The sequence below is a fragment of the Bidens hawaiensis genome, unplaced genomic scaffold (assembly GCF_021521415.1).
Source record: "Bidens hawaiensis isolate Kalapana, Puna unplaced genomic scaffold, B.hawaiensis_p1.1 tig00020504_1, whole genome shotgun sequence".
Classification (NCBI taxonomy): domain Eukaryota; kingdom Viridiplantae; phylum Streptophyta; class Magnoliopsida; order Asterales; family Asteraceae; genus Bidens; species Bidens hawaiensis.
The window spans coordinates 55,093-66,785 of NW_027493131.1; the positions used below are offsets into that span (position 1 = coordinate 55,093).

General features: G+C 34.7%; 1 protein-coding gene across 3 annotated transcripts; it reads left to right on the top strand.

Annotated features, from left to right (window-relative positions):
• Window positions 1-5,950: 5,950 nt before the first annotated feature.
• LOC143560877 (uncharacterized) lies at window positions 5,951-9,703 on the top strand. Of its 3 annotated transcripts, XM_077049071.1 has the most exons (7): window positions 5,951-6,202; window positions 6,288-6,309; window positions 6,647-6,785; window positions 6,871-6,966; window positions 7,061-7,185; window positions 7,279-7,297; window positions 9,395-9,703. In XM_077049071.1, exons 1-7 carry the CDS (start codon window positions 6,100-6,102, stop codon window positions 9,680-9,682), a joined length of 792 nt encoding a protein of 263 aa, XP_076905186.1. In that variant the 5' UTR covers window positions 5,951-6,099; the 3' UTR covers window positions 9,683-9,703. The 3 variants fall into 3 exon arrangements, with proteins under 3 accessions (XP_076905186.1, XP_076905187.1, XP_076905188.1); XM_077049072.1 differs by lacking the exon at window positions 6,288-6,309 and having other exon boundaries at window positions 5,951-6,224; XM_077049073.1 differs by lacking the exon at window positions 7,279-7,297 and having other exon boundaries at window positions 7,061-7,204; window positions 9,395-9,492.
• Window positions 9,704-11,693: the final 1,990 nt, after the last annotated feature.

Genomic DNA, 11,693 nt, shown 5'->3' on the forward strand with positions numbered 1-11,693 from the left:
GGTAATTTCTACAGTCTCGGTCGGTGAAGTGTCGGGCCTCGTAAGGCAAGGCTTCATGGAGGACTTTTGTGGTCCTTGTTTTATATCTAACTATCTAACCATCTAACTTTATTATTGCTTACTAACCATGGTTAACATCTGCTCATTTTAGTTTGTATATAATATGTATGAAGTTCCATGGTTATGGGTTTGAAGAGACTAGCCTCAGTTTAACCGTAAATAGCTCTAAACCATAAATCGAACTTTGTGTACTAGTTTTGTTAAATAATTGTTTAAACATGCTTATTTTTAGATTTAAGTTTCTAAAACCATTTTTATATGTTCTATGGTTATGGGTTTGTAGAATCTTACCTCGGCCTTAACCCGAAACAAGATCCGAACTGAAAACCGAACTTTCGTTTAAAGGTTTTATTGTTAACTTTTTGGGTTGTGAAACTTAAGTATCATCATTTATAAGTTATTAAACAAGTTCTTTGATATTAGGGTATGTGGCAACCATCCATGAACTTATTGTGAGATGGAAACCGAACCAAACTGAACTAAACCTATTTTCACTCGCTTAAGACACACAAGTGTGTTTTTAGCTATCAAGACTTGTATATTCCTTTAAAAATAGTTTATAAACTGATTTTAAATATTTTCTCAAAGTAATTGGAATGTTGAGTCCAACTTGATCTTATAACAAAGTTTGGACCGACAAAACCGAACACTCGCTTAACGGACGTTGTTAGTTCTAAAACAATAGAACTACATACTTGGTTAAGTCTTCTTAAATTTTATTGAGTTGTCTCATAACATTTATTATTTTGGAAAGTTGACTTTGGGTTTGACCAATTATCAAGACCCGAACCAACAACCCGAACACTCGTTAAAACCCGTTTTAGTATCTATATTATAAAGGGGCCTACATTCTTGCATTTTTTACCCACCTTATTACTTAACATAGGTTGAGTAAATATTAAGGCTAGATACTTTAACCCAGTTTTGAGCAAACTTATATTTTAAAGGACTATTTCAATAAATTTCTTAAATAGTTACATTTTAAACCTTAAACTTTAATTGTTTACATTTCTTATCTTGTATTTTAAAGTTTTCCTAAAACAACCTTTCTAATTCAAGGCTTTTCCTTTTTATTTAGCCATTGCTCATTAAACTCCGTCCTTCCGATTTCCCATCTTTTACCGATCAAGTTTTATACTTGAATGTGAGTACTTTCATTCCCCGTTTTCCATCTTTCGTTTTGGGGGTGACATTGCATATCTTATTTAAACTAAATGTTTTATACTTGAGTCTTAAACCACAAACTTTATTGTATACTTTACTTAAATAAATGCTCGATTTGGTGTTCTATGCTTACATGCTTATATGCTAACGTGTTTACCGCTTTTGGAGGGTTGATTCATAAATCCTAAGCTATTTGGTATTCTCTTATAGCAAGGTGTCATTAATGTATTCTTATTAACGATTTCATACAAAATCCTAGACTATTTGGTATTCTTTTATAGCAAGGTGTCGCTAATGTATTCTTATTAGCGATTTCATTTATCCTAATTGTTGCTATTATTTATCGTTTTGTATACAAGTTTTGGCATTTCTTATTATATAGATAATTGTTCAAAACTATGAATTACTCACCAACCTTTGTGTTGATAAACTTCATTTTATGCATTGTTACAGGTTTGACTTTTGGTTGACTCGATATCGTGGTGAAATGTTATCAAGACCTTTAGGATATTAGCAACATGAACAATATATTATTTGCTATATTTTGTTATGATTATCTTGTGAACAAGTATGTTATGTGACTTTATGATGTTATGAAGTTAAATGAGTTGTTTAAATATTGTCACTTTAAATAGTGTCATGTGTTATTGGGCAATCGTTACACCCCGGCATGTTTCGCCGCCTTTGGTCGGGGTGTGGCATGCACGATACCTGATGTCTTGTATGCTTTAAGAATGACTAGTCGTTTTCAGCAAACTCCTAGCGTTGCCCATTAGACTGCAATAAAGAACATTATAAAGTACCTGAAAAGGACCAATGATATATTCATAGTGTTTGGAGGAGTGGAAGAAGAGTTCACTATAAAGTGTTACACTGATACTAGCTTCCAGACTTACTGTGATGATTCTCGCTCACAATCAGGATTCATATTCACTCTCAATGGAGGAGTTATTTACTTGAAAAGCTCCTAACAGAGTGTGGTGGCGGATTCTACCACATAATCTGTATACATAGTTGCATCGGATGCTGCTAATGAGGCTGCTTGGATGAATAAGTTCATCACTGACCTCGATGTGGTTCCAAGTTTCATAAACCAATCGAGGTGTTCTGTGATAACACAAGTGCTATTGCTCAGGTCAAAGAGTCCAAATCTCATCAGAGAGACAAACACATACTAAGGAAGTTCCACCTTATACGGGAAATACTGGAACGAGGAGATATAATAATAAGCAAAGTGGACACATATCAAAACCTAGCAGACCCGTTCACTAAGGCGACGACTCAGGACAAGCATGATCAACACAGACATTAGCTAGCCATTTGTTTTGATTTAATATTTGGATATATGAACATTTAAACAGTTATACTTTTGAGTTCACTTTTGGTTTAATTGTTAAATGCACACGTTGAATTTTATAATTATGTTTAATATTAATACGTTTAATCCATGAATATTCTATTCTAAATTATCCATTGTCTGTGAGAGTTGTGGGAACGATTATGAAATAAGACTATTCCTACTTTAGACTCAAGGAGTTTACTTCCAAACTCAGACCTCCTTAAGAATGACGTTGGATGTAACTCGCATCAAATCATCTTCATGGATCTTAGTCATAAGATGTTTTTATAGTAGTATACTCATTTAGTATCCTTAGACTTAAGATACATTTAGAACTTTCGTTTACTAAAGGTTATTCTTTGATCAGTGTCAACCGCTGTCGCGTAACTGCCAACTATAAAGGCATTGGTTGGGAATATTCTGAAGTTTAGTGGGAGTTGTATGTAATCAAGAAGGGATTTTGTACTCTTACATGATATATAACAGTTAGACATCGTGGTGCACTCGTTGATTTACATTGGTGAAGTGTGAGGCCTCACCCAAACTTACTGTGTTTGATTGGACCACTTTGATTCTTTATCGAGAACAATAATGATTGAAAGCCATATGAGATTGGATCTTATACATGTCTCATTGTTTAATTGATGTCTTATACGAAAAGGATAGATGACAACGATTACCATAAGTCCATTATCTTGCAATAGTGTATTCCAAGATGTTTTGGTTAATAACTTTAAAATGTCATAATTTGTTGGGGGTAGCCATGTGTAGCTAGAGCACTACTGGCTATCAGTGTTAAAGAACTTAACCAGATGTCGTCAAAGTGGGAGACTGTTGGATATTGTGGGCCGTGCGGTTAAGTCAACACGGCCGACCGAGTTATGACCCGTGAGATGTACACCTGGGTAACAAGCATAAAATCCGCTTAAGTTAGTTAACCGATATTGATTAATAATAATAACGAGATGATATTACTTATGGACTCGGCTAGATATGGGTTTGGTGGCCCGGTTAAGATTAACTAGTTTATTATAACTAGTTAACCTAATATGAGTTTTAAAATGAGAAATACCATAGCCACCAAAAGGCTCTCAACCATCTCTCCCTCTACTCCACCGCCCCCGGCCACCCTGCCCGTCGGAAACCTGCAGCCGCCGCTACAATGCGCCGCCAACGCTGTCTTGTGCCTCCGCCGTTGTCCATTGCTGTCCAGCCACCGCGCACCGTCACCGTTGCTAACCACCACTGATGCCGGCTGCCTCCAAGCACTGCCACCACCGAGTCTCGTTCGTATTGTCACCCAACGAAGCTTGTTATCCCTCGGTCTCTCAACCGGTTAATTATTAACCGAGGTAAAATTAAATATTGTCGGTTTGAATTTATATTTAATTTGGTTTTCTTGTTTTGTACTTGTATTGTTTGTAACCGGATCCTGTGGGGTTCCACTAAAGTGATGATTACTCGTTTTTATTTGTTTCGCTGCGTAGATAATAATTAAAGAGATTAATAATTATGAAACTATTAATAAACCAGGTTTAATCGTTAAATTGTTGGCTGATCACCACTGGAACCCAACAGTGGTGTAGAGGAACAAAAAGTGAGCAGGAGAGTAGGAGCACATGTGGATAAATTGTGAACCGTTTAGCGGATTACAAAGTATGCTTTAAGAGATTGTCAGTCTTCTTTAATCAATGTACGTTTAGCTAAAGTGGTTTTACACTCACGAACCCAATATGCCTTTTAATTATAACTAGTATTTTTTCCCACGCTGCACTGCGGTCTGCGGGTGATATTGTTTGATCAAGAAATTAGTTTAGTCGAGCTATGCGGGAGTATTCTTACATCTATAGAACTCCAGTCACAGTTATTTTTTGAAATTATAATATTAAACTATTTAAATTTAATTTAATAAAGATGATATAATTACATTAAGATAGCCACAAATTAAATAAAATTACAATAAATGATATTTTTGAATTAAATAAAAACAATCCACCATTATTATTTTTCCTAATTTTATATATGATTTGAGTGTCAAAACATGATTATATAATCCAAAACTAAAGTCATAAGTAACTAACATGTAATAAAATAATATTATTTGTTATGAATAGTAAAATAATATGAGATAACTAACATTTACAAATTAATATATAACTAATATAAATATATGTTGCTTGTATTTTTAACGTCTTGAAAATTTCTCTCTATCAAATGACTTATAATGTGAAAATTTTATTAATTTTGTGTAAACATGTTATTGTTAAGTATTATTCTTCTAGATATGTTATTGACAGGTGCGAGTCCCTGTGCTGAAGCGTGTCAAACGGTGATAAACGAGCTCGGATCTAGGATCGATATACAATATGTATTCACTCTTGAATGATCTAATGGACGGATGTGGAGAGTTTGTTTCGACTAACAATCAATAATACAATAATAGGATGAACAATTGCAATTGAAACACAAATAGATAGAAATGGTAGTATGATATCATTAGTCGAATGATTCTCATAAAGATGAACCACTCATTCATACATTCATACATACACAAGAAATATCAGCCACCCTGGGAGAGCTTGTCCCGGGGAGGAGACTCTCTCATAGGGATAAAACCCTAGATCTCAATCAATACACAATACACTAAATTACTAGACAAATGAATAAAAATATCTATTTATACTAGTCTAACATGACTTGGTATTCAAGCCATCCACACTTGGTTGAGACCAAACAATGTATTTTTCAACCAAATATTATTCGATGTGTCGGTCTAAAATATAAGACCCGACAGTTTTATATGTACTACCACACTTTTTATACTCCCATGTCCCTTAGGCAATGTGTTATCGGGCGTCCATCAAGGGGTACAAACACTAGCACACACCAGGCACGGGGTGGAGGTGCAATACAAGTAGCGCGCACTAGGGCTTGTTTGGTTTCTTTTGTATCTTTTGTTTTTTAAATATATAACCAATTATTTCACTCCATCTCATCTCACAATCACATGTCACAGTATCATAATATGTTCTTTTAGATGCCAATGTGATAGATGAACTCACATCACATTTCACATCTTCCATGAGTACTTACGGGTGTCTCGCCAATTTCACAATGCGTATGGTTTTGGTCAACTTTACTATTTATAAGAAAAAAATGGGTTAATGAAGATTTCATTAACTAACTTTTATTCTTTAAAACAATGGGGTTGTTGTTTATTGGCAAGACAAAACTTTTAAAACACCCGGGTTTGGATTAAAGAAATTCGCCATTTAAAAAGATAATATAAAACTTTTATGTTTTTAAATTGACCAATTGATGTCTTAAATTAAATGATGTTTAATAGTATAAATAGAAAAGTAGACAAAAGCCGCCAGATTTGCTGCTTCTGGAAATTTTGAAGTCTTAAAAGTCTTAAATTTTGTGCTACTTTTCTAAACCATTTCTTTGTTTACAAACTTTGTAATCAACTTATTATTGTTCTTTTCTTCAAGCTTCCATATTCATTCCTAACTTGTTCATCTTCTTCAAACTCAATGGCTGCTTCTCAAGAGTATCTGGACAAGATGAAGGTTCGTCAGAACTACCGAAATGTCTGGCACACTAATCTCTTGAGCACCATCACTGCTGATGCTCCTTGTAACTCCACTTTCATCACAATGTTCCAATTTTTTATTTATTTGTTTGTTTTCTTCCCTAACATGCTTCTGTGTTTCATTTGCAGATTGCTGCTTTTCGTTATTCTGGTAATCTATGAATTATGATCGTTTCGAGCTCTGCTCATGTGTCTTGTTTTCAAGCTCGTGCTTGGCTCTTTTATTATTTATTAACTAAGTTATAATATTTTATTAATTATTTTCTTTATATATTCAGAAAAACCTTAAACAAGCCTAAGGTTGACACTCTAGCTCGTGTAGTACCTTAGACGAGCCAAAGCGAGCTCGGTTGTGCAGCCATATTTAGCAAGTTAATAAATAATAATCTAAAATTGCTTTCATCAAATTCAGTTTGATGATATTAAGTGTGCAAATTGTGGTTTTCTTAATTGGAATTTGGTATTCTAATAATTTGTAAAAATGGCAGTGGACCATGTGTATCATACTTGCTTCGAAAGCGAGCTTTGTATAATGACATGTCAAGGTATACTTGTTGTGCTGGATACATGCCCTGCAGTGGCAAGTGTGGTGAAAGTAAATGTCCTGAATTATGCCTCTGCACAGAGGTATGCATATACACAGGCGTGTTCAATACATAATCAATTTCTGAAATATAGAATTGATAACTTTCTTAAATGTTTTAATTACCAGGTGTTTTGTTGCTTCGGGAATTCAGTAGCATCGACTCGATTTTTATTGCAAGATGAATTCAACATACAAACAACACAATGCGATAACTGCATCATTGTAACAATTTTTGAAAATAACCTTTTTTGTATTTTTCTAATCCTGTAACATTAGTTACTACTCAAGGTTTTTAACTTGACTGCTTATTTTGAAGGGATTCATGTTTTGCCTCCAACAACTCGCGTGTATCTGCTCCATTGTTGCTTGTCTTGTTGGAAATGATGAACTTAGCGACGCATCGCAGGCACTCAATTGCTTAGCCGACTTAGTTTACTGCACGTAAGTTGTTTCACCTCCGGTAATTATAGATTTCTTACCAAAACAAAAAAACGTGCCTCATTTAATTCGTTTACTTATCTTTTTTTCTTTCAGGGTTTGTGCGTGCATGCAGGTACGCTGTATATGATACAATTTGGGAATTTTTAACGAGTAGGGGTGTGCATGGGTCTACGCCTGTAAACATTCAACAAACTGTCCGACAGAAAGTTCGTTTATTTGATAAACAAACGAGCACGGACAATATTGTTTGTCCATTTAGTTAAACGAACGAACATGACCACTTGTCTCCTTCATACCAGTGGCGGATCTAAAACTAAATTCCAGGGGTAACCTAAAATATTTTTTTTCATCATACATTCATGTAAAAAAAGACGATAACAAATAAAGTTAAACACACCTACCTAATAAATGATCTCTCCTCTTCGGCATTTAATAGTTTGAAATCGAGCCATTACATCGTCTCCCGTTACTTTATCAAATGTTTCTCTTTCGACCGCACAAATTAGAGCATTGTTCAAACAATCGTCACCCATTCGATTGCGTAAATCCGTCTTGATAAGCTTCAATTTAGAAAAACATCTTTCAACGGTTGCGGTTGCAACCGGTAAAACCAACGCTAGCTTCAATATCCGATATACCAAAGGAAAAGAAAGATATTTTCCGATTTCCACCATTAGACGATCAAGATCACTTATCCATCCAGTTTTACAAATCTTTCATCTTTTTTTACAGAGTGATAGAAGACATTAAGCTCACCCAAAAGACACCCTCTTTCTTTTGTAGTAAAATCTTTCTCATACATCTCAGAAAATGCAATTATTTTAGACATGTCAAACTTAGAAAACCGGTCACAAGGATTTAAACCCGACATGTTTTCTAGCAAAGTAGCTGTTATCTCATTGAATCAATTTCCAAAATTCTTGGATTTGCATATCCAAAACCGTATTAAAAATGTCAACTTCAAAATGATGTCGATTAGTAATGACATTCTTTTGGTTTCTAGCCTTAGCATACGTTTCCGTCATATCTAACATCTTGATACTGTTTTTAACACAAAAAGATGTTACTTTTTCCAACATTGAAGCAAACCCTTTTTGCCTTAAATCATTCAATGCTCGTTTTGTTCCATTTATCAACTTAGCCGCTTCTAATAAGTCTTGGCTTTTTTTTAAGATGTTTTGAGAGGACATTTGTTTAAGTGTGCATAAAAAACAAATTCAAGTTTCTTGCACATCATTACCAATATTTGGATTTCCATCAACGTCGTCAAACTCTTGAAGTTTTCTTTTAAAAAACTTGCCAATAAGAACTTGTTTAGGATGTGGTTTCATCTTCAAAGTTCCAAATACCCTAATGGCCTAATTATAAAAGAAAGTAAGAGTTAAAATCTTAATTATAAACAAAGACAATAACTAAAATTAACAACGTAACCCTAACCTAAAGTCCGATTTCATCTCTTTTACATATAACTATATAAACCCTAAAATAAAAAAACAAAACAAACAAGAACAATAACTTTGAAGAAAGGGTCGGCGGACAGCGGTGGTGACTGGAGAAAGGGCCGACGGATGGCGGTGGTGGCTGAAGAAGGGGCTGGCGGTGGTGGCTAGAGTGATGGTTGGTCTGGATTATATTATTTTTTTGGTTTTATTTTATTGAAGTTGTGTGGGCTTTTATCTAATGTGTGGGCTTTTAACTAATGTGTGGACTTATCAAAATCTTTGAGGGGTAACCCGATATATAAAACGACAAAAATAATTTTTTTTTACACTACGGAATGGAAGTTGAGGGGTAACCCGGGTTACCCCTGTCTATACCATATGTCCGCCACTGCTTCATACATTTATGTTCGTGAACGTTCGTTCATTTAAATTCCTTTATGTTCGTTCGTTTATATATTTGTTTTAACTTTTTTAGGTCCATTACAATTTAGTGTAGGGTTAATGGTTAACTGTGATTATACATTTGGCCTATATCATTCGGGTTAGACTATTTATTAAATTATTATAATTTACTCAACATTCAAAATTAAAAATGTAAATCCATTAATTCAGTTAGGTTCGGTTTTAGTTACATTCGAAACCAATACGAAAACTTCAATTTTTACGACACATAAAACCAAACCCTCTGTTTTGTTTGCATTCGGCTATTTGTGTTTAGTTTTTTGGTTACGGATAAGTTGTTTTGCTAATACTTTTAAACCCCGCAGACTCAGCACAAGGTTGAGATGGACAAGAGAGACGGAAAGTTTGGACCGCAACCAATGGCAGTGCCACCGGCTCAGCAAATGTCAAGGTTTGATCAGCCATATCCACCCAATGTTGGATACGGGCAACCAGCATATGGTGGTTATCCACCAGGATCTCAGCCTCCACAAGCTCAAGGCTACACACCTGCCGCCTATCCGCAGCCAGGAACTCAGCCTCCACATGCTCAAGGCTACTCACCTGCTGCTTATCCGCCGCCAGGCTATCCTGCTCCAGGTTACCAGAGGTAAATAAATGTCTTTGATGTGTGAATCTTCCATTCTTCACTTGCAGGTCATGCATTTATAATATTGAATTTCCTAATGAGACAAATTCTATTGGTTTGTTGATTATACATTTGTATATGAACAAGCATGTGCATTTCAAAATACTTTGAGATCTTATAATTTTGTTCTTAGTATAAATAAGTGGTAATTTTGAGATTTGAATTTTGTTTGGTGACCCATTAACAAAGACAAAGCATTTAAACGCATGGGTTTGAAAGGTCTTGGGTTCAAGACTACTTCAAGTCCCATTGACGACGCATACAATACAAGTCTTTCTCTTAACCGAGAGATGGATTATATTTGGTTTTCTTTATATTAAAAGTAATACATATATCTATACTATATAAAGTAGAGGAATTAGGGACAAATTAAGATACTTTGGTTTTAATTAAATTACAATTCAAATGCTTATGGCAGACCCCATAAAGATAAAGAATGTAACATAGGGATAAATTTGTCAATTAGAAAATATACACACCTATATTTCAATATTTTAAAAAGTAGTTACAACCTTGTGCCTCAAGTTTACTTAACTTTTGTAAATTCAAGAAAAAGGTTAGAACCCCCACCCCCCCGCGCGGGTGATTTTTAAACGGCCGTAAATTACATCATAAAAACAATCATTTTATTCTCTTTTAGTTTAATTTTATTGTGGTATTCCAAGCTTAAACTTGTTAAAATAGACTTTTAAAATCTAGATAGTTTGTACTCGTTATAAGTGCTTTCAAAGAACGGTATAGTACAAGAAATCTAACACTCCGATCATCTTGAATCTTCACTAGTGTGTTTATCACCCAAAGATGATTGTTGTGAACAGTGGGGATGAGAGTTGGAGTTGTTTAAGTCTGGTTTATAAACCCCTTTTCGCGACTGTTATGGTTTTGGATTATGAAAATGTAGTGAAAGAACAGATTATTCCCATAAATCCTATTGTTGGATCGAGCTGAAATTTTTGGTGCACCTTCCTGACACATATATATTCTATTTCATCAAAGAAAATTACGATCAGAGGCCGAGAACGTGTGATTTTGATCTAATATGTTTGAACAGGATCGGTGTAATGCGATTCAGTTGTAAAAATTGTCTTGCATGTAGGATTTATCGTGGATGATCCAAGGTCATTGAAATGTTTGTAATGTAAAAAAAACATGTCGGTATACTCAGGTCTCATTGCATGTGGATTGCAAGTAGATTCACAGACAAGAACCGTACACCGGGGTATAACTGCTAACTCTTTAAGTTTTGAGAATGTCAAATAACGAGAAATTAATATAAATATTGTTATTAGGCATAGATTATTTGGAAAATAGTTAGTTTGTAAGCAAAATGATAAACAAGTCATGTAAAACTAGATAAGATCCTATTTGTATGTCTATATGTTAATATACTTTATCCCCATTTGGTATCAAGTAATGAACGAGGGAATGAAATGTTTCATTCAAGGGTAGTGAAAAGAAAGGCATATTTGGTTGAACATTAGAATGAAATCACCTATTACCTTGTTCAATCAATTCTCCTTAAAACGCTATAAATTCATTCCATCCACTGCGTTGTTTTTTTCCTTTTCATTCCACTTTTCAAAATTATATCACCACCACCACTAGTGACGCCACCCTCTCACCGCCCCCACCATCACCCTAGGGTTGGCAAATGGGTTGGGTCGAAACGGTTCATGGGTCGAACGGGTTAGGGTCGAAACAAGATAGGGACGTAATGGTTCAATTAATAAAAAGGTTGTTTTGGTTCGGGTCGGAACGGTTCAAGGTCAACGAGTTCGGTTCGGAACAGTTCCAGGTCGAAACGTGTCCAGGTCAGAATGGGTTTCGGATAAAAAAAATTTTGGAACGTGGACCACGGAGAAAACAATTTGAATTTTACTTTTTTAGTTTTCGATTTATATTTGGATTTATGATTTTATTATTATTATTTTTTATGGGTTTTTATTAAGATCAAAAAACCCTCAAAAAATTAATAA

Bases quoted from the DNA above. Each gene is read 5' to 3' on its own strand.
- LOC143560877 (XM_077049072.1), top strand. From the start codon at position 6,100: ATGGCTGCTTCTCAAGAGTATCTGGACAAGATGAAGGTTCGTCAGAAC. The intron at 6,225-6,646 runs GTTCCAATTTTT...TAAAAATGGCAG, and splicing joins AACTCCACTTTCATCACAAT to TGGACCATGTGTATCATACT. The intron at 6,967-7,060 runs GTAACAATTTTT...CTTATTTTGAAG, and splicing joins AATGCGATAACTGCATCATT to GGATTCATGTTTTGCCTCCA.